Source organism: Neofelis nebulosa, chromosome 10 (genome assembly GCF_028018385.1).
Source record: "Neofelis nebulosa isolate mNeoNeb1 chromosome 10, mNeoNeb1.pri, whole genome shotgun sequence".
Classification (NCBI taxonomy): Eukaryota; Metazoa; Chordata; class Mammalia; order Carnivora; family Felidae; genus Neofelis; species Neofelis nebulosa.
In genome coordinates this window covers 87,717,570-87,741,124 of record NC_080791.1, presented here as the reverse complement: position 1 = coordinate 87,741,124, position 23,555 = coordinate 87,717,570, and the positions used below count along the sequence as shown (strand labels likewise).

Here is a 23,555-nt window from a genome sequence, read left to right as displayed (position 1 = left end):
GGGTGATGGGACATGTGTGGGAGGACAGACTTTGACTTGACTTTATATATTTCTGGGAAGCCTTCTGTGAGCTGGCTTGGCAGAGAGGTGATAGGTAGGATTTCCGGTGGTCTCACGTAGGGTAGCTGTTCCAGGAAAACCCCACGTGCCAGACCCTGATTCTGGTGTAGAAAGCACAGCCTCTGTGTTACAGGCCATGGGGAATTCAGGAGAAGAAAAAATTCAAGAATCAAACCAGTATGACAATTTAAACCAGTGCTTTATATCATGGCTGGAAATGGGAATGGAGACCACATTTTCCCTGCAGAAGACAAATCTATTGTGCAACATTCATTATTCCTTGTTTTTCTTTTTTAGGCCAGAAAAAAGAAACAAAGGAATATTCTGGAACTACCTCCAAGAGAGAGTCCCTGAACCACACTCCATCAAATTCCTTTAAAAGGGAAGCACACCTAACCCCAGTGCCAGATTGTTTGGCTTTTCATGTGGCATTTCTGTAGGATGCCACCTAACAACCCACTGAAACCTGAAAGGAATTTCTTCTAATATGAGTGGCAGCACCAGGTAGTTGAACCTGGGCTCCTGTCAGCCAGCATCAAACATGGAAGGGGCGCATGGAGATGATGGCCAGGACAAAGGTGGGGCCAGGAGGAGGGGACACACAAGGATGTCCAACAGACACAACGTATAGATAGTGCAGCTATCTATCTGCAGAACACAGCCTTACAGTGTAAGGCTGTGTTCTGATGACTTTGAAATAAACTCCAATGCCCATCCTTTATAGGGAGGGAAAAGATCTGTGTGAGAGAGAAACCAAACAGATACGTTTCCCTGGAGAATAAAGGCAGAAGCACAGGCTGAGTTTTATGATGACGGATTTATTACTGTGCTGTTTTTCCTGGGAGAGGTGGATTGGTGGCATCTGGATTCACTGGCAGAGACTGAACCCCTAAGACTTATCAAGGGAGTCAGGGCAAGAAAATGAGGGGAATCTCCACGACCAGCAGTGAGTCAGAGATCTGCTGCCCAAGTGGACCTGTGGCTAGGAATCCTGTCAATTCAGCCAAGAATTAGAAACATTCAAGGCAAACACCAGCTCACTCTGCACAGGGCTTTTCTAAGGCACTGCTCAATTCCATAAGAACAGGGAGCAGAGGGCATGAGACACAATAATTCAGAAAAGGGGAGAGGTGATACCCCAGGAGGTAGTTAGCAGACTCCTGACCTTTCTGGGGCACACCAGAGAGAAGAAGGTAGGGTTACAGTGCATGGGTCTGTGTGAACGTGGGCGCACACGTGTGTGCAAGTGTGTGTGGGACGGGCCCAGGGGTGGTGATGGCAAGGAGGGCTTCTCACCATTTCTCTTCCGTGCCTCCTCCTTTGTCACTTTCTGCTGTGCCATTACATTCTGGGGCGAGCGCCTCCCTGAGCTGGGCTTCCCTGATTCCTTGCTGATGACAGAGCCATTCTCACTGGGCGACCTGCTGGAAGTAACCATAGCAACAGGGAGATGGTAAGTTTCAACTCCAGCAGCCTCCTCTCAAGGTTATTTTATTTGCACAGTTTATGTCTGTCGCCTTTCGTTCTGGTTTTATCCACAAAGAAGAAATGATACAGGAAAAGAAAACACAGCAAGCGCCACACTACCACGTGGGTTAAGCAGCTGGTCGCTGTGGAGTGCATTGTTTACGTGGAGCGCTTAGCTCCAAAGAGAAGTTCAGTGAGCGCGGCGCGGCCCTCAGGTCCCATCTCTGTTCCATTAACCCCCAGTGACTATGGAAACGGCGGTGATGGCGTTTGTAAGCATGCCCTCTTTTTAAAACACGGCACTTTGGATAGTGTTGCAGAGCATTTGATTCACGTGACATCCACAGGGACGTGCATTAGACACGGTTCTCTTTGCCTATTCCCTTTACAGAATATACTTTGACCACTAAAGCTTAAGTCACTCCACCACTGAGTTATTCTGTCTTACACATATCCGCACGTGCACACACGCACATTCTTTCACTGTGCTAACTGGTAACCACTTACACTTGAAACTACCAATTTCAGCTATTCATTTCTTCAGGAAATATGTCATGTGCACCAGCTTTGTGCTGGGCATTATGCCAGGTACACTGGTATATAGAGATACTAGGACACCACCCATGCTGTCCAAGGGCTCCCCATCACAAGCACCAAGTAGGTGCCAAAGACTATGCAGAATGCTTTCAAAACTGTTAGTGGATCATTACACTGGTTTGGTGACTGTCACCCTTGTTTAGCAAGTGAGGAATGTGAAGGCGAGTGGCAAATCAGTCCTGGAAACCAGCGCTCCCCCTGCAGGTAGGGGCTCTCCTCCACACCAGAGCGCCTACAGAGTCCTACAATGTCCTCAGATGAGGCAGGCATTACATAGGGCAAGCCACAGGGCCTTCTCCACTTCCCTTAGGTGGGGGGTGATTCTGATCTTCTGAAACTCTGTGGGAAACGGACTCTTAGAGACCCTGCTGAGGTTCGTGCTCCCTCAGGTCTCGGATCATCATAAAGTCCAACTGCCTTCCCTTCTGTGGAGACAATCAGGAGGCAGATATCCAGAGGCCTCATCAAACTTCTTATTCTTCTCTGTCAATTGTCCAAATTTGGAACCTAAAGGCCCCTACAATGGAAAATTGGCTGCAATAACACGTAGTACTTGACCAGTAAGTAAGCAGCTTTTTAAGTGGAAGCTATGTATCTTTGTAGATGTTCTTTTTCCTTCCCCTCCCTTTTCCCTTTTCATCCTATGGGAATGGAGAATTCTCGGTCCTGTACTCTTTAGTACACTTCAGCACCCTAAAACCGTGACCAATGACAGTGCCCAATCACATCCATGGGATAATGCAAAATCTGCCCAGAGGGTTCCACAGAACAACAGAACCAAATGAGACATTCCTTGCCAAAGTTCCACAGACAAGTGTAAGTTTAGGAAATGTTGTCTATTATATTCCTTCTTTGGGTGCTCCTAATGCACATTAACATATCAAAGGCTCCATCAGTCCTATCATAAACAGTCCTATCATCTCCTTTTGTTTAATCCACCATTTCCCAGTTTATTTGGCCCCAAATCTCCTTCACCATAAGATAGAAATACAAAGAATGCAGCTTGAGAAAATATAGATAAGGCATTCATTTTTTTAAAAGATTTTACTTTTTATAATTTCTAACCCCCAACATGGGGTTCAGACCCACAACCCTGAGATCAAGAGTCACATGCTCCACTGACTGAGCCAGCCAGGTGTCCCAGATAATTTATTAAGTGTATATAATTTACCCAACATCTATTTGAGCACTGAGTGCTGGCTATACAAATATACATACAAAGAGAAGACATAAAGCCCTTGGATGGTTTTCAGAACCTCACAGTTAATGGCACCTACTTTTCCAACTGGCTTTGTTAGGACAACAGGCTTTCATTGAGGTCCAGAAAGGAAGAAAGGAGAAAGGCTTCTTGTAATCCATTTTCACGTTCATGATATACTTAACAGTGTTTGTATCATTTGCAGGGCCTTTCCTTCATTTGATCCTGAAGCAATTTTCTGGCTGTTCCTCTCAACTCCAGGGAAAGGTATGAATGAACACATTTCTGGAGAGAAACTCCAACTCTGCTTTACTCTTTCATCCACTTATGAACTTATGTTTACATGGAGCCATCAACCCAAACTTCTGGTCAAAAACATAAGGTGAGATTTGTGTATGTGTCCACTCACATGACAGTAACAAAACTGTTTCTGAGAGCAAGAAAGTGCCCCTTGTGAGGCCATAGTTTTAGGCTACTGAACTCCACAGTCCCCCTCCCCCCCTTCTGGGGATATGGGTGTACATGGAGTCCGTGTACATGAAGAGTCATGGAGGTGGGGATTAATCAATTGCTGAACAATTATGGCCAACCACTGAATTAAAGTACCCATTGCCCATGGCTGTCCCTATGAGGTTGATTCTCTATCTTTGCCCATTAGTCCCAGTCACAGGCCAACGAAAGAGTATCCCCAGGAGCCTTAGTGAGAGGAAAAGGACCTGTAACACCTATCTGATTATCTGCGAGTGGCTGAATCCTCAGATTTCAGTTTGAAAACCATTTTTAAAAACTGAGATACCTTAATGACCATCAAATCACTGGTTTCTCCTATTTTTCACTTGCAAAGCTTTTCGGATCACCTAACAGACCCATTCTGAGAGGTTATGCAGGCCACAACCAGCAGGAATGAGGAGACTGATGTGGCAAGATGGAAAAGCCAGAAAAATAAATGCAACATGGGTTTGGTTTTGGTTTCAGCATCTTAATATCTTCCCAAATGAATTGGACTCCCGTGGTCAGCTGAACTAGAACAGAGGTGAGGTTTCTCGCATAGCTTTGGCAATGATACAGCCCTTAGTAAATTTCTGTTTTTATGGTAACATTATGAAGCAAATGTAGAAATCATTCAGCTGCATAGACACTGTTTTCTTTATCTATATTTGTTTCATAAGTCCATATTTCCTAATAAAATTCTGGGGGTAAGTAATTGAGTTTGTTTACCAAAAGTAGATTCCTTGCTAATTCAAGAAGAAATGCTTGTTCTAAAAAAGAAAAGATCATTTTTAAAGAAATCCTTACATAATTTAAATCATTCAACTAGAATGGGTAGAAAATAATTTTTATTCTTCCCAGCAGTGTTATGTTAATATTCTCATTTTAGTAATTCTATTTACCTCTTTTCAGTGTCCTCTAATAGGTGATAAATATGTTTTTAACATGCCTGTATTGTATTTGGCAAAGACCATAATGAGAATAATTACTGCAGGTAATCCTACTTGCCAGTCAACTCAGATAAATAATCTATTGCTTCATATGTTTCAACTCTTCATGCTGAGGCAGACTCTTGCAGTTCTGATCCCAATTTATTCTCACCTCCCTGTAACCAAGCTTTGGTAGCCTCCTCCCACACTGACTCTGGACTAGACCATGTGTCTTATTTTGGCCAACAGGACAGAAGTGATCTTGACACGAGCAAAGATTTGAGAAGTGTTGCCCCTGGGGGCTTGTTTTCTTGCGGTACGTGGAACACCCTGTGAGACAACCTGCGAGAAAGCCAGAGCTGGCCTGCTGGAGGATGAGAGACCATGCAGCCCCAGTTACCTGGCCACCCCAGACAAGGTTATCACCAACAAGCCAGCCTGGCCAACCTACCACCTGACTACAGACACATGAGTGAGCCCAGCTGAGATTAGCCAAGCCCATCTCAGCCCAGAACCACCACCTTCCTGAGCTGAGCCCAAACTTCTGACCCACCAAAAATCAGGAGCTAAATAAAAGGCTGCTATTTTAAGCTGCTAAGCTGTGGAGTACCTTATTGTGGAGCAATAGATAACTCATCCACATCCCCTCAACCTTCTTTCTTACCCAGGCTGAAATTCAACCCTCTGTTTCTCTGTACCTCTGAGGTACAAAGAGCTCCTGGAGGGAAAACAGAGACTTGTTGCACGACTCCAGCACAAACTTTGTGTATTTGACACAGACAATCCTTCTTTCCCCTTCACACTACTCCCTTCTCTTGGCTTCCTGGATTCTATTCTTGCTTTGTCCTCCCCAGGGCTTTTTTCCTGATGCTTTTTGGTCTCCTGTGCTGATTCCCCTTCATCACCTGGACCTCTAATAATTGTAGTGTTCCAGGGGTCAGGTCGTGGGTCTCTTTTCTATCTATACTCTCCCAGGTGACCCCATCCAGTGTCACAGCTTAACTAAATACTGACAACTCCTCATTTATATTTCTACTCTGGACCTCTCCTCTGAACCCCAGACTTCTACAGTTAGCTGAGTTCTGAACACTTCCACTTGAATGTCTAAGTGACACCTCAAACTTAACATGCCCACATCCAAACTCATGATCATCCCCTACAAATTTCTTCTCTTCTAGTCCTCTCCCATACAACCAATGGCAAATCCATCCCTCTCTATTTCTACTCCTCCCAACAATCTATCAGCAAATCAAGGCTAACTACAGCTTTTCCTTCAAAACATGTCTAGAACCCTATCACTTCTCACACCACCATGCCTTGGCCTACACCACCATCTACGTCACCTGGACTACTGTTATAATCTCCTAACTGTCTCTCTGCTTCCATTCCACTTCTACACCATCTGTTTTCCATACAGCAGCCAGAGTGATCCTTTAAAATGGCAAGTCACATCATGTCACTGTTCTTCTCAAAACCCTCCAATGACTTCCAATCTTTACTCATGATGAAATTCCAAGTCCCTTGGGGCACCTGGGTGGCTCAGTCGGTTGAGCGGCTGACTTCGGCTCGGGTCATGATCTCGCGGTTGGTGAGTTCAAGCCCCGTGTCGGGCTCTGTGCTGACAGCTCGGAGCCTGGAGCCTGTTTCAGATTCTGTGTCTCCCTCTCTCTCTCTGACACTCCCCCATTCATGCTCTGTCTCTCTCTGTCTCAAAAGTAAATAAACGTTAAAAAAATTAAAAAAAAAAAAAAAAAGAAATTCCAAGTCCCGACTTTGATTGATAAAAGCCTAATATGATCAAATTCAGGCAACTTCTCTGATTCATCCGCCACTACTTCCTCCCTAGTTCACATCGGTCTCTTTGGCCTTCTTGCTCTTCTTTAAATATTTTAAGAGATTCCCTCCTCTGGGCTTTGCACACACTGTTCCATCTGCTTGGAACATTCTTCTCCAAGATAGCTTTGAGGCTTACACGTCTTTCTCAAGTGTCACTTTATCAGAAAGGCCGTCCCTGACTTCCTAGCTAAAATAGCAGCATGTCTCCCTTTCCATTGCTCTATCTTATCATGCTTTGGTTTTCTTCTTCATAATGCATCACCACCTGACTTACTATGTATCTATTTCTCAGTTTATTGCCTATCTCTCCCCACCAGATTGTGAGCACAGTGAGAATAGGAACTTTGTCTTGTTCCCTGCAGTATCCCCAGTGCCTGGTAAACAGCAATCAGTTAGTATCTATTAGGTGAAAGGAGGGAGAGAAAAAAGGAGGCAGAGATGATGTAGCTTTTCTAGCATCCATTGTGGTCTCAGGCAATGGAGAAGGGACTTGGCAATGGCAGTTGGTTTGGCCAGCCAACAAGCCTTGCCATAGAATTCATTACCTCTTTATAAGACTATTGTAAAGTCCTTACAACAAGTCTCCTGGCCTCTAGCCTAACCTCTTCCATCTATCATCCACACTGCCACTGGAGCAGTCTTTCTAAAATTCAGACTGGACATCACTGTCTTCCCAAAGAACTTTTAGTGGCTTCCCACTACCCAGAGAATAAAGGTCAAACTCCATAGCCTGGCGGTTAAGACCCTCCACAATTTTCACTTATCTTCTGGTTTCATCCTTACTGCATCCCAACCACTGTGAACTCTAAACCCTAGGGAAATTTGCCATTATGTGAATTATCTCTCCACAACTACTGACGCTCTACTCACCCTCCGAGGCCCAGTTAAAACATAAGCTCCTCCCCAATCCTTTCCCTCATCAGATTTAAGTTCTTCCTTTCTTTTCCATAGTACTTCGTTCAGACTCCTCTATGAGCACCTGCACATCATGCTTGGTTTCCAGGTATTTATCTCTCGGTGTCTCCATCATGAGATTCTTGGGGGTCAGGAACCAATCATAAACCTTTCTGTAGGCCTCCCAATGCCTATCAAAGTGCTCTGTTCACGGTAAAAGCTCCTAAAAATGGTTTTTGAACTAAAACCATACATTACTGAAAAACTGCCAGATAAAATACAACTCTACTGAATCAAAGGCAGTGCTTTTAAAATAAGTTAAAAAATCTAAGTGTGATGCCAGTGCCAAATTTGTTCTAATAAATATGAAAGCAAAATTTCTACTGTTGTGGCTGATCAGTGATGTAAAACCTTACGAGTTACGGCTCATGAGAAGCAAGTATTGTGATTCTTGTCACCTACTTTAGTCTCCTCAAAAACTCAAAACAAGCATGAAGGGGATTTTGTTTTTAATGTTCATTTATTTTTGAGAGAGAGAGACAGACAGAGGTGAGCGGGGGTGAGGCAGAGAGAGGGAGACACAGAATCCAAAGCAGGCTCCAGGTTCTGAGCTATCACTACAGAGCCTGATGTAGGGCTCAAACTCATGAACCGTGAGATCATGACCTGAGCTGAAGTCAGATGCTTGACTGACTGAGCCACCCAGGCACCCCAAGGGGAGTTTTTTTTTTTAAGTTTATTTATTTATTTGGAGAGAGAGTGGGCATGAGCTGGGGAGGGGCAGAGAGAGAGAGAGAGAGAGAGAGAGAGAGAGAGAATCCTAAGCAGGCTCCACACTGTCAGCAGAGAGCCTGAGGTGGGGCTCAGAGCCACAAACTATGAGATCATGATCTGAGCCGAGATTGAGAGTTGGATCCTCGACCGACTGACCCACCCCGGCACCCCTGAAGGGGAGAATTTATTTATTTATTTATTTATTTATTTATTTATTTATTTATTTATTTATTTTTAAATGTTTATTTTATTTTTTCAGAGAGTGGAAGCAGGGGAGGGGCAGAGAAAGAGGAGGGCAGAGGATCCAAAGCAGGCTCTGCCCTCACAGCAGCAAGTCCTATGTGGGGCTTGAACTAACGAACTGTGAGATCATGACCTGAGCCGAAGTAGGATGCTCAACCAACTGAGCCACCCAAGGTGCCCCGGAAGGCGGGAATTTTTAAAGAGAAAAGTGGTATTAACTTGAGGCTTCCACTGCTCTCACCATCAATGATTTCCCTTTTTGATCTGGAGAGGCAGAAGTTGATCCCATGCCTACCTCTTTCTGGTTTCGGTGGACTTGGCCGTCTTGATGGTGCTTCCGTCCTGGGTGATGTCTCTTTCCTGAGAGGCAGGAGCATCTCTAACAGGGAGCGGTAGGACCACCGTTTCCTGAGTCACAGGGACAACCTCCTCATCCGCCCCTTGCTGGCCCAAATGCTGCTTGGCATAGTCAAAGCCTTGCACAGGCTGCAAAGAGGAAACAGATTTGTGGTCACGTTTTTGGCAAAGTGTGACTCTAATGACGGCTTTAAGAGAAGATGGGCAGGAGAGTGCATGTGACAGGACCATACTTAGCTTTCTGATGAACGAGAGTTAACCCAAATCTCCCTCATAATTTCTATCTGTGAAATCAGAATCTGTGCTAATTCCACTTAGCTTTAGAATCTCTAAGGGGAAGACTTACTTGGAAAAATGAATAGTGTAAACAAGATGCAAATATGTGTGTGAGAACAAACTTCTTCCAGGAATTAAAAAAAATTTTTTTATACATTTATTTATTTTTGAGAGACAGAGTCAGAGCACAAGTGGGGGAAGGGCAGAGAGAGGAGACACAGGATCCGAAGCAGGCTCCAGGCTCCGAGCTGTCAGCACAGAGCCCGACGCAGGGCTCGAACCCACAAACCGTGAGATCATGACCTGAGCCAAAGTCAGAGGCTTAACCAACTGAGCCACCCAGGCACCCCAAAGAATTTTAAATGACCAATTTTAAGTTACTGGATACTGCTAATTAGAGACTCTTAATTGTTATATGAAATAGGTCCTGTATCATCTCCTGCCTAGGAACATCTCATCATCCCTGAACCCTATTTTCACATGGTCTTATGCATAGTAAGGGGTGTGTGACTTTGCCAAGTCGCTGGAATTCTGAACCTCAATTTTCTCATCTGAGAAATGAAGATAATCAGATCTGCGGTACCTAGGCCACACCTGAGTATTAAAGGGGAATCACAGCTCTGAAAACAGAGGGAAAGAAACATGCTTCCACATGTGAAGCAGTACAATCATTAATAATAAAATGGAATTTATGGAATCACTCAAATCCAGACCTATGGCTCTCCTATGATTCATTAGTGGGTAATTAGCAAGGCTTTTATTGCACAATGTCTGAAATCCCAAGTGAGTAGGGCAGCTGTGAACAAAGCCCAGTAGACATCTATTAGTGGGGCAATAAAAAACCGAGAGGTGTATTTTAACAACTCCTGGGAGTGTCTCTATTCTCTTTACACACCAGAGCAGCACAACACAGATTTAAGGCAGGACAGTGGGGTGGTGGAGAGCACCAGCTCCAAAAGCAGACTGCCTGGGTTCCAATCCTGGTTCTCCCACGTATTAGCTAGGTGACCTTGGGTAAGACACTGAAATTCTTGGCACATCAGTTTCCTCACCTATAAAATGGAGATCATAGCAGGGTAAACAGGATCAAATGTGTAAGTATGTGGAAGTGATTTAACCACCCTCAAAGAGATGCTGCGTGGATTAAGTAGGTAAATGTTCAGCATTTAGTGAAGTGCTTGGTACGTTGTAAGTGCTCAATCGATAATAGTTAATATTGTTAGCCTCCCATTAAATCATAGACCAGGTGAAATAGAAATCAGTGATTCTTTTCAGGAAAATTTGGAGATGAGGGGTGCCTGGGTGGCTCGGTCCGTTAAACATCCCACAGTCTCACCTCAGGTCTTAATCTCAGAGTCATGCGTTTAAGCCCTGCATTGGGCTCCATGTTGGGCATGGAGCCTACTTAAAAAAGAAGAGAAAAGAAAAGAAAATTTGGGGAGGAAACTCCACCTCCACCATGTGTGTTTCATTGGAACTTGACATGGAGAGAAGCCCCTCCTTCAGCAGTGAATTTAGCTAAGAAATGTAACAGAGAGGCTCCAGCCAAATGGAATGGTCTAGGACTGTGGTCCAGCCTATCAAATCTTACTACCACATCTCAGGACAAGACGGAGTTTTATTGCTAAATCCAGCAAAGCTTCCTTATTTCAAGCTGTCTGTAGTTCTGCCATGGACAGTTCCCCCAATTCCCAGGAAAACTCACTCTGGAAAGTGTGCTCAGCCCTTCCTCTTCACTGAGACACACACTCTGACCCAAATGGTGACCATGGACATTCCGTGCCAGGATCCGGGAACGTGCTTCTGAAACAGTGTTTGTCTGTTCAATTCCTCCCTCCTGTGGTGCCACATGAAACAGAATGGAGCCTGCGAACAACCTGGTCATGTTCCTAGACTACTGAATTGCCAGCTCCTCCAACCAATGGTCACCAATTGGATTCACCTGAAATGTTTCTAGAAGCTGAGCTTTTCTCCCCAGGTCCACTGTTTCATTGTCTTCTGCTTGGTCTTGTGGCTTCCATTCAGTTCCTTTGACCAGCTTCCAAAGTTATCTTCCTGAAAACCACATCAAGTCATGTACTCCGCCATTAAAAGTCTCTCATCGGGAGCGCCTGAGTGGCCCAGTTAGTTAAGCATCTGACTCTCGATCTCAGCCCAGGTCTTGATCTCAGCATATTGAGTTTAAGCCCTGCATTCGGCTCTGTGCTGGGTGCAAAGTCTACTTAAAAAAATGGTTTGGGGCACCTGGGTGGCTCAGTTGGTCAAGCATCTGACTTCGGCTCAGATCACGATCTCGCAGTTCATGGGTTCTAGTCCCACATCAGGATCTGTGCTGATGGCTCAGAGCCTGGAGATTGCTTCAGATTCTGTCTCTCTCTCTGCCCCCTCCCCTGCTCACACTCTGTCTTTCAAAAATAAATAAACATTAAGAAAAAAATTTTAACAAGTGTTTCACGGCACTCAAACTCTTCAGCAAGGCATTTAAGGCCCTTTGCAGTCTGGCTGGACCCACCTGCTCAGCCACGCTTTCTGTTGATACCTTTTCCATAATCCTCCCATGCCCCCATTAGCCTATTCAGCATAGTGCCAACTATAGTTACTGAGCACTGGCTTGTGCCTCGGACTGTGCCTGGTGCTGGATATATGAGGATGAATAATAGCCAGTCCATGCCCTCAAGGCATTCACAGTTTCAGCCTTATTTGGTATGACTGGTACAGTGCTGAATGCATGATGCCAATTATGATACTTCATCCGCACTGCAGTTCAAGGGGGTGGCATTATTATGATTCTCCATTTTAAAGATAAATAAACTGAGGGTTGGAGAGGTTAAGCAACTTCCTCAGGCTCACCCAGCTGGTCAGGGGTGGGGTCGGGATTTGCACCCAGGTCCGAGTGATGCAGAACCAGGACATCTGAGCACTGCCTGATGATTCCTCCCATGGCCTTTCCCCTCATCCTGCAGCCTACCATCTTGGTTGGGCATCTGCTACCGTACTTGGCCTGGCTCCCATGTTGAGACTACTGGCCTGTCTGTGAGGAAATGAGAGTCTCCGATGGCAGCTAAGGCTTCCCAAGAACCTAGTAAGGACAGCAAGCTGGCTCTGGTCCTCTCCCTCTTGCCCCCACTCGGCCTGGATTTGGCACCTCACCCTTCACACTGTGTTGAAGTTACCTGCTAGATACTTCAGGGGACTGGGTTGATGATGAGTGAGCAGAAACAGAGATATTAAGGAAGGACAGGCTTCAAGGGTGGCTACTGTTATTAGGTTAATAATAACAGTTCTCCCATATGCTTAGTCCTGACAGCCTTCAAAACACTGACACCTCATTTTGTGCTCACAAACACCCTCTGAGGAAGCAGGGCAAACATCACAGTCTTCGTTTAACAGGCAAGAACACAAAAGCTCAGAGAAGTCCAGTGACTTGCCCAAGATCACACAGCTAAGTGGTGAAAGACTCAAGACCAGTCCCTCACTCTTCCGACTGATGGGTAGTGGTCTTTCAGTCTTCAGTTTGAAAATCACCTGAAATTAATTAATTGCCATTGGACACACCCTCGTGACCCCTGATACTATTAAGACATAATGAAGTATCTATAGCTGCTTCAACGAGTTTTGTAAAATTAGAAAATCAAAATAATCCTCAACAATTTCAAAGGTAGACATGCTATCCAGACCTTTTAAGAAAAAAAGGACCTTTATACTAATGAAGGCCAACTTGTATGTAATATTTATGTGCCAGGCACAGCTCAAAGTAACTTACAAAAATCAATCCTCACAACAACCTATAAGTAAACACTGTTATTATCCCCATTTCACAGATGGGAAAACTGAGGCACAAAGAGGTTAAATACAGGCCACACGGTCTGTGAAAAAGAGGAAACAGCTGGGCACCTTCAGGGGGTGACTGACCTGTCCCGGGCAGATGGTCATGCCAACCATTGTGGGCCCTCCATGCTCCATCCTGCATCTGGATGTGGCCCTACCTACTGTCCTGTAAGGCTGCCTGCTCCAGGAAGCTGTGTTCTCATCAATTATATGAAGGGAAACACTGGGCAAAGGCTGTGAATCCAATGACAAAGAGTAAAGAGAAATGAACCAGGAAGAAAGAAGCTCGCGAGCGCCCTGACACCTGGCCCTCCTGCGTTTATCATTTTCTCAACACTACCTACAGAAGCCTAGCTGACAACCATGGTAACAGGGTCACGTCTATGGTACCTTGTCTCCGAAGAAGGGTACGGCCGTGCACGCCCTGGCCTCGGCTCCCAGGACGGCTGCACTCGGCTCCTCTTAGCCTGTCAAGTCTATTACTGAGACTCAGCAGGGATCCCCGGGAATGTCCTGTGGCACTGCTGTCTGCATTCTAAAGACGGTGATGTCCCTGGAGACTAGGAGACCATCCTCCCACGCTATGGAGTGGTCACGAAGGCTAACTTTTTCATTCCGCCTCTTTCCTTGGCATTAAATGAATTCTGGTCACACACACACACACACACACACACACACACACACACACACGGTGTGAGATGCGACGCGGGCAGCTCTCTCCTCTCTCCAACACTGCAGTGTCCCTGGGTTGCGAGGGCAGAAGGACTGCGGTAACAAAGAGGCAGTTCCACCCCGCTGGCTTCCTGTGATAAAGGAGCTTTGCAAATCAAAGTGCGGAGCTCAGCCTCATTGAGGGAGAAAACAACCAGAGCTACCACACACAAGTGAATTCAGTCTTCTCCTGGAACATAAATTGGCTTGATTTTCAACATCGGCCACGTATCTCTTCAAGCACAATTCACCAGGTAGGAACATAAAAGGGGCTATGACAACCCACAAACATGAATCTCTTTCAGCTCCAAACAGCTTTCAAGCCAGAAGGTACACTGAAATCGTGTGCTGCCCAACTCACCTTAGCAAATCAATAAAATTTTGGCTTAATCTGTAACACAGAGTTGCCATTTACAACCTCAGTATGGCATGTTTTGCATTCCTGGACTCGGCTGCAGTTAGATTCTGGTAATTACTGTTATGTCTGGAAGGCTCAGGTTGTAACTAAGCTAAGATGGAAATGAAAGACCCCCTTCTTGGAACAGTTTTATTTGTCACTGCTTGGGCGATGGCCAACACTGTGCTGCATCTGGAAAGCGGGTGCCCTTTGTGTCAACAGAAACAGAACAACATTCTTTGGAGTTTGGCTCTTTGGTAGACAGAGCGTCTAATCAAACTGCAGCTTTGCAACAGGTGAATTAGTTTAACAAACGATAAAATTCAATTGATTTCTTTTGCTGAAGCAAGGTGTGATCGTCCAGAAAGAACCAGGCATGCATGACTGCTGGCAAGGACTATCTCCATGACCTGCATTCCAATGGAATGAAAATTCCTTTTGCTGTTTCATTCCTGCACAGGTAGACAAAGCTCAGAAGTTCAGTGATGGAGGAAGAGTCTACCTGCCAAATCTCAGGGCTCAGGAACGGGTATAATGTGGAAAGAGCCCAAAGACACAGCTATGGGCCCGAGTCGCTCCTTTTGCTGCTAGTTATGTGACTTTGGACAAATCTCCACAGCCTCTCTTTCCTTAGCCTTCTCAACAGTAATGTGAAAATAATAAAACCTGCCCTGACTATGATCTACCTTATAGGGCTGCTGTGATGAGCAGACGAGGTCACAGACCCAGAAGAACCCAGCAAATTGTAAGGCATTATTTAAAGATCAGGTATTACAGATTACTGTATTTCCCTCGAGGGGATATCATGAAGGGAGCCATGTGACTGGAAAATTAGCGCTGGGAGTTTCCTCAGTTCACTCCCCTCCCCGTCACCAGAGGTGTGGAGGCTGTGCAGGGTGCACGGGCTCCCGGCCAGCCTCCAGCTGAGCCACCGAACCAGCGTGTGATGACTGCCCGGCCAAGACTCTGCAGCTTGCCCATCATGGCAGCCTTCGAAGATAAGTCACTCTGGTCAATGGAAGAAGGAAAATTTTGAGAGTCTCATGTGCCCAGAAGAGCCCTGCATTAGGAGCCAAAAGCCCTGGTTCTACCATCAGTTCTGCTACTTACAAACTGTGTGATCTTAGAGCTACTTCTCTGGAAAAGGACGATGTCAGATTAGATGGCCTCCACAGCCCCTTTCAGGTCTATCCAGCTCCTAATTTTCTGTGTCTCAGTTTCCTCACCTGCCAAACAATGGCTCTTCCTTAAAGCATTGCTGTGAGGGTGGAGCTGCTGTATGTAAAGCCGTCAGAAGTACTTACGGCTCAGAGAGAGAGCGTTATTAGGTAAGCATTAGCTATCGTGGCCTGACGATAAACATAAATGGTGCACAATGATGGGAGTATACTGAAAAACACTGAATTGTACACTTAAAAATGGTTACGGCGGTAGATTTTATGTTATGTATTATTTGCTATAATTTTTTAAAAAATCTGAATAAATAAAGGGTCTCCTTCAAGATAGGGCTTGTCAGAATGTTTCTGAAGGTACTTGCAATGACCTCAAAAGCTACCACTTCCTGCACCTTTGCTCTCTGAGGCAGGTTCATCATGGTGTCCGGCTTGAAGTCGTTCTTGTTCTTCCGGCAGAGCACAGCAGTGATGATGATGATGATGACCGTGACCACAGCAATGGGTGCCAGCACTGCCGCGATGATCCACAGGTTGTTGGGTGGATTCTTCACCACGGCTGTGGGAAAAGCAGAAGGAGGCACGTGACAAGGGGCACCAGAAGGGGGAAAGCAGCCCCCACACCCTTGGTCCCCAAGTCATGAGATGGTGAAGAGGGTTTGGGATCAGAAAGGCCCTTGCCTTGGGCAAGTTATTCAAGGTCTCTGAGTCTCAATTTTCCTCGTATGTAAAACGGGATTATCACTTTGTAAGGCACCAGAGAGACGGGGGTGTATGTGGGGCTTTGGTGTGGTCCCTACTAGGTGCTCAATAAATGCTAGCCTTCACTATTCTTAAGAGAAAGAGGAAGATGGATTGGTATCAATTTTCCCCAAAAGTAATGTCTATGAATCCAAAGAGAAGAGAGAAAGTCTAAGGGTCAGAGTTGGATTAGAGGCAGGAGGCAAGGCTACAGAGAAATAACTCTAAATACTGTAGTGAAGCCACCCTCCAAATGAGTAATGAATAAACATAGCTGAGTGGGTGGATCTAACCCCCCATGGGCTGGCTGGGGAAGCTTGGAAATGCCTTGGTCTAATCATAAGGATCAGGCTGCTCTCAAAGCCAGAGTAAAAAGTAACCAAAGCTATTGTCAGCAGGAAGAATGTGTTATTAGAAGAGTAGGTGCCTCTGTGGGAGTGGGGTTGGAATTAATTAACCTGCAAAGGGCAACAGGGTAATGGTCATGCTCTATATCAGGATAGGGGTTAGGGTCACACAGGTGTATACATTTGTCAAAACTCATCAAACAGTATACTTAAGATATGTACATTTTATTCTGTGTAAATTTTACCTAAAACATCATAAACAAATATTGAATTCTAGGCAACAATACGCATGTTGAAGTGTTTACAGTTGAAGTCTGCTGATGTTTGTAACTTACTCTGATATGCATCAAGAAAAAACAAGTTGGATTAATGGCTGGATGGAAGGACAGGGAGATAAATATGTGATAATGAAAGCATAGTAAAATGCTAATTGTGGACTCTAGGTGGTGGGGACACAGGTGTTCACCATACAGTTCTTTCAGCTTTTTGTTATGTTGGGTTAGGAAGATGTAAGAAAAAAGAAAAAGCCCTTGACATGAAATGGATGAGTCTCCCCTATGCTCACTGGCGGGGAAGCCTGGAAGATACTTCTGTCCAATCAAAAAGATTAATATGTTCTTAGAACTAGAGTAAAGAAAACAGTAACCAAAACAATTGTCTAGGAAAATAATTACTGGAAGGGAGTGGGTTTATAGGAAATCTGGAAAAGAGAGCCAAAGGGCAGGCAAGAACTTGTCCATGTCAGAGGAATGTGCCCCAACTGGCAGACGCAGGTAATCCAGCCGGGACAGGTCTATCGTGGTGAACAAGATGGCTGCAACTGGCTGTTTCGGTTTAGTGATACTGTCCATCAATCCTACCCAAGTTCTCTGTTCTCCTATACCCTAGATGATCCCATAGACTCATGGCTTTAAATACCATCTGTGTTCATGTATAGCTCTCCAACCAGGACCACTACCCTGAACTCTAGATTCCTATTTCCAACTACCATGGATGCCATTTGAGATTCGCCAACTCAAATTTCCAACTGGGTACTTAAGAGATATCTCAAATTTATCATGTTCAGAATCCAACTCTCAATTTTCCCCCAAACCTGCTCTTGTGATAGTCCAATAAATTGCAACTCCTTCCTTCCAGTTGCTCAAGGCAATAACTTTGCCACTGATGCTGACCCTTCTCTTTTATTCTTATCCAACTTCCTATTCATTGGCAAACCCTGTCATCTCCATCTTCCAAATAAATCCACAATCTGTTCACTTCTTTCTATTGCTACACCCACTGTGGTCCAACCTACCAACATCTCTCATTTGAATTACCGCAATGGCTTCCTACCTTGTCCCTTGTCCTCTATAGACCATTTGCAACACAACAGCTGGAGTGATCCTTTAGAAACTCAGATCACAACACTCCTCTGCTCAAAACCTTCCAGAGGCCCCCACTCCCCTCAGAGTAAGGGCCAGAGTCCTTATAATTTCTAGAAGACCGTAAGTAATCTGCTTTTCCAACCACCATGGTTACTTCTCTGGCCTTACTGCCCACTGCTCTTCCCTTAACTCACTCTCTTCCAGCCTACCAGCCTCCTACTGTTCCTCAAACGCACTGGACGTGCTCCTCTCTCAGGGCCTTTGCACCAGCTCATTCTTACAGTTAGAATGCTCTTCACCTAGATATACATGGCTCCCTCCCTTACTTCTTTCAGGGCTCTAAACAAATGTCACTATATCTACTCTCTATCAGATAGCAATCCCTGACCCTGGCATTCTCCATCCCCCTTGTCCCCTACTTAATTTTTCTCTAAAGCAGTGCCTCTCAAACTTGAATGTGCATGCTAATTGCCTGGGAATCTTGTTCAAATGTAAGATTCTGTTTCTGTGAATTGGGGTGAGGCCTGAGATTTTGCCTTTCTAACAAGCTCTGGGTGGTGCTCATGCAGCAGGCCCCCAGGCCACACATGGAATGGTAAGGCTCCAAAGCAGGCATTACCATCTGACATGATACATACGTATTTGTTTCATCATCTGTCTCAGCTCCTCCACGAAAAGGTACACTCCAAGAGGGCAGGGAGGTTTTTTGTCTCTTGTTCACTGCTATGCTCCCAGGGCCTAGAACAGGGCTTTGTACACAGTAGGTGCTCAATTAAAAGTCAAATGAAGGTACAAATGAACTACCATTTTCCCTGTTGCAACTCAGCTCCCCATATAGGTTTTCATATGGCAAAAAGGAATGGCCAGTTAAAGAAGTCCCATCTCTTTGGTAGTTCTAGCCTATATTTTAAATTAATATGCTACTAGTCTGGTTTACATATCAATCCCTTATAAGTCCGGTTAACATAAGTTGGTCTTCCTGATGCTGCTGAACTCTGAGGGCTACTAGACCCACAAAGCTGAGGACAAGGCTCTGGAATAATTTAGAGACCCCACTGGTAAGTGCCACACGGTGAGTAAACTGGTCTTTTCTCTCTGACTTTAACCACCCTTTCTGACTTCAGTTGGTAACTTATTAGCCAAGATCTGCCTCTCATCAAGCAGCACTTGGATTTGGAGTTCTATTAGGACAAAAAAGGCTTCTTTTCCGTAGTTTTTATCAATCGGTGATTAATCACATTATTAACTTCTGAAAACAGCTCATTAGATAATGTGCCTCTGGTGACATCAAACATTTAATTGCTACTGCTTTTAGCGATTTAGTATTTATATGTGAGTTTTATGCCACTAATATTCTTTAAAACTTAAGGGTTTCTATGAAAAAAAATAATATGCCTCTTTTGCCTATGCTATTCTATCCTGATGAAGAAAAATGTATAGTGTATCAGAACATGATACCCTAAATAAATATCTCATTAGCAAGACTTAATATTTACATGTGTTCTGCTTTTACTTTGTTTTATTGTTTTGGTGTATATATATGTTCCTTCCTGGTGCAGGATATAAAATCCTTTCACCTCTATTTAAATGGAAAGAATATATTTATCTTAGGTATATTAATAAATTCCTTTAATGGTCAAAGAGATACTAAAGTTAGGTCAACTGAAATCACTCAAATCTAATGTATTCACTGGCATAGTGATCTAAAACTGCAAGTCATGTACAGAAGAGGCATGAATGGTTATTTAATTTGCAAGAACTTCAATACAGAAAGGATAAGAAAGGGGGGGACAACATGTTCTGACCTTCTGCTGTGCCTTAGGCACTGGGATAGGTTCTTTGCCCAGGTGCTATTCTTACCCTCAATTTGCAGGTGAAGAAACTGAGTCATGGGGAGGTTAGACATTTTTATGAAAAGTCACCACTCTGAAATACAGTTTGTCAGTTCTAAGTTAACACACATGCCTGGAGGTGTTGTGTGTGTGTGTGTGTGTGTGTGTGTGTGTGTGTGTGTGTGTATGCAGGGGATGGGCTGGCTCAGGGCCCAGGCACTGGGGAGCACTCAGTCCATGTCAATCTCCTGCCCAACATTCCTGTAGCTCCCATTCCACTCAGGGTGCAGCCCTTGGGGCTCTAGTAACTGTGACCCCTCACCTGCACCCTGACCTCCTGGCTGCTACTCTCTTCCATCAGTGACACCCTTGCTGGGTCTCAAACCCTCCCCCTCTGCCTGGAACCTTGTCTGTCCCTAGGTGGCCTCAGGCAGTCACTCACTGATCTTCTTAACCCCCAGACATTTAAAATCATGGCCATTAAGGGCACTGGGTGGCTCAGTTGGCTGAGTGTCCAACTCTTGGTTTCAGCTCAGGTCATGATCATAAAATTCATGAGACTGAGCCCTGCATTGGGCTCTGTGCTGGCAGCACGGAGCCTGCTTGGGATTCTTGCTCTCCCTCTCTTCCTGCCCCTCCCCCACTTGTGCGTGCTCTCTCTCTCTCTCTCTCTCTGTCTCACTCAAAATAGATAAATAAACTTTAATAAAATAAAATAAAATCATGACCATTATTTCTTTGATACTCCCTGGCCTTCCCTGCTACTCAGGAATGTAAGCTCTGTGAGGGCAGGGGGTTTGTCTCCAGTGCCAGGAGAGCACCAGGCACATAACAGGTGCTCAAAAATATTTGTCGGAAGAATGAATGAACACAAATTTCCTTTGCCAAAGGATCAGTCTCTCACTTTCTTAAAGTGACATTTTTTGAAATAATGTCTGACGGCCATGTAAGGTATACCACTCCGGTCAGCTTCAGTGTGGGGAGAATTTTCCCTACTCCACCAGCTGGGTCACTGCTCTGAAGGGCCCCTCACTCCAGATCCTGCAAACGGAGCAGACGAAAACCTCTGTCGGACATGCGGCCACTTCTGTAGCAGTCATTTCTGTCCCGTTACTCAGAGGGCATGTGAGTCAAGGGGGCAGTGCATGCAGGGCACTGCAAGGTGGCCCCAGTGATTTAGAAAACACTGGAACCCACAGAACGTTAACACTCTCCCTTCAGAGGGACAAGCTGTTCGTTCAACACCGTGACTCTCCATTTAAGGTGCTGACCTCAGATTCACATTGCAGGCTGATTTCAAAACTATTAAGGGAAAGTGAGATTTAAGACATCTTTGCTTCTCTTCTTCTTCATTGGTCTTCGCTTCCTCCTCATTTGATCCTGAGCATGGAGGCATTTCCCAGGGTCTGTCCTCCAGCTCTGCACTCTCCTTGAATGTTCTCTGGGAATTTATTTCTAACCTGTATATACAACATTCTCAAAACCTATCATGTAACTTTAACCTCTCTCCTGAGATCTAGCCTTGACCTCCCAAAACGTTCCTGAACTCCACCCTGAGTCCCAACAACACCCCCTTCATAACCCGTAACACCTCCTCAGTATCTGAATAGCGGCCCTTAATATCTCATCACTTTAACTTCAACATGGCCCAAAGTGAATCAATTACCTTCTCCCTTCCAGAAATGCTTTCCCCTCCAATCCCCTTCCTATTTTCATCACTAGCACACTTTTCTCTGAATTATAGGGGTTCCTAATCTTCAAGTCACCTTTCCTCCTTCAGTCTCTCTCCCCTTCAGTCCTTCTACCTTATAGATGACTTATAAGACATTCAGTGGATCATTTACGAAGCACTCAGTAGGTGCTCCAGGAGTGTACAAAGCCCCTTACATGCAATACTTATTTTGTTTCACCCGCTAAGTAGCTCTGTGAGGTCAGGGCTTTTTTATATTCTCATTTTACAGATGAGGAAAATGAAGGTTAGAGAGGGTCTTTTTTTTTTTTTTTTTTTTTTTTTTCCTGGAGCTCCAAAGTCAGACAGTGGAAGAGCTGGGGTATGAATCCAGGTCTGCCATGTTGCAAAGACTCTGCTCTCAAGTGCTCACCTGTGGTGTCTTCCACCACATGCCTCGCCCAGGGCCTGGCAGAGACATTTAGCAAAGGTCAGTCCTTCGCTCTCACAAGAACAGAGCCAGGCAGTAGCTGGAGCTGGATATTCAAAGATGAATGAGATGTGGTACCTGCTTTCAGGGAGTTTATGAGGGACAGAGAGCAAAAACAACTCGTTGGCCCCACGTGATAAAGGCAGTGGAAGCATCTGGCACTAAGGGAGATGGGGACAGGGATGGCTTCAGAGGACCAGGGAATGTGAAGAATGAATCCTCCTGTATGGCTGAAGCATGAAGTAGGAAGGAGAGCAAAATGGGCAGTATGATTGGAACAGTAGCCCGGAGAGCAGGTTGTGAAGAGACCTGAACATTTGTTAAGTACCTGTTGTGAAGGGCTCGGAAGATCCACTTTGAGAAGTTCAGATTTTATTCTGTGAATAATGGAGAGCCACCAATTTTTTTTTTTTAATGGAGTAGATGTGAGATCAGAATCTGTGTATTAGGATAACCCTAATTACAGTACGGACAGGACATTAACAGCAGAGTGTCTGAGGTTGAGTCATTTGGAAAGAACCAGCAAAGCCCAGGAAGAGATAACAGTGAAATGGAGAAAAGGAAACACATTTATTTGTGAGTTATTAGACAGGAATGGAGAGGACCAAGTGGCCATGAAGGCAACAGAGAAGTGCCATTGAGGGATAGCCACTTTGCAGGCAGGCATAGTCGCCTCCCAACTCTCATTTCCAGAAAGCTCTATGCACCTTCTAGTCTGATACAATCTGTCTCTCCTGCCCACGCTCTCAAACTTTCCACTGTTTCCCATCAACCACCATTGGCAAAGCCCCCAGAGCCTCAACCCTTCCTCCTGATGCTCCATTCATTTTTTTGCTGTAAATAAAACCAGCTCCCCTTTCCTGCCCCTTCCCAAGTACTACAAGGCCTGTATTAGAAGTGAGGAGGTCAAAGAACCAAATGGTTAGCACTGAGGATGGATTGGGGACAGGAAAGGCGATGGAGAGGAAAAGACAATGAATCGGGTTTAAGTCTCCAGTGAATTATGGGGAACAGCAGGGTGTTTGGAGGAGACTGCAGTGAGGGGGGAGGCAGTTTCGAAGGATCGGGATTTTGAGAGACTAGAAGAAATGGTTTGCACACAGCAGTGAAGCCTGAGGAGGGAAGACGTGCCAATCTTTTTTTTTTTTTTAATTTTTTTTTTTAACGTTTATTTATTTTTGAGACAGAGAGAGACAGAGCATGAACGGGGGAGGGGCAGAGAGAGAGGGAGACACAGAATCAGAAGCAGGCTCCAGGCTCCGAGCCATCAGCCCAGAGCCCGATGCGGGGCTCGAACTCATGGACCGCGAGATCGTGACCCGAGCTGAAGTCAGACGCCCAACCGACTGAGCCACCCAGGCGCCCCAAGACATGCCAATCTTAAGGTATTTCTGTAATCAGTTGGCAGATTCTCAGTGGATACTGTTGCACCCTTGCTCAAACACCCCCCACACACAACCTCAGCCTCACCTGCCAACCTCACCTCATTCTGTCCCAAGAGAGCAGAAACAATCACAGAAAATGTCCTCAGGCTTCCATAACTGAATGGCTACCTGACCAGCACCCACACCCCTGGACTCTGCTTAACCTCCCAGTGCAAAAGGATGAGCTGCCCCTGCTCCTCACTGGGTCTGAACCCTCCGCTTCTGCCACCCACCTTGTCCACTTAAGGACTTCACTCCAAGACAGTTCGTGTCTCTCTCTTCTGCATCGTCTATTTCTCCCTATTACAGTAACACAACAATATTCAGCTGTGCCCCAGTATCTCCCATGTGCCTCTCCAGTAACTGCACCATTAATTTCTCCCCTTTGCTGTCACTACTTCCCCGGCCCCATCCTCCCCTCAATCCACGCTAGCTAAGCATCGCCACCAACTCTGCCTGG

At 45.3% G+C, this 23,555-nt stretch overlaps 1 protein-coding gene and 1 long non-coding RNA gene across 3 annotated transcripts in view; one reads left to right on the top strand and one right to left on the bottom strand.

The window, feature by feature from the left end:
• The window catches only part of KIAA1549L (KIAA1549 like), a 269,435-nt gene that overhangs the window by 61,766 nt on the left and 184,114 nt on the right, over positions 1-23,555 (bottom strand). For both annotated transcript variants that reach the window (XM_058688590.1, XM_058688589.1), the window contains exons 11-13: positions 15,624-15,787; positions 8,783-8,973; positions 1,357-1,484 (exon numbers count right to left, since the gene is read on the bottom strand). In XM_058688590.1, the coding sequence (XP_058544573.1) occupies positions 1,357-1,484; positions 8,783-8,973; positions 15,624-15,787 (483 nt within the window). The remainder of the gene's footprint in view (positions 1-1,356; positions 1,485-8,782; positions 8,974-15,623; positions 15,788-23,555) is intronic.
• LOC131487673 (uncharacterized) lies at positions 1,409-4,350 on the top strand. Its single transcript, XR_009249877.1, has 3 exons — positions 1,409-1,513; positions 3,584-3,704; positions 4,187-4,350. It is a non-coding gene; the product is annotated as an uncharacterized LOC131487673 (long non-coding RNA).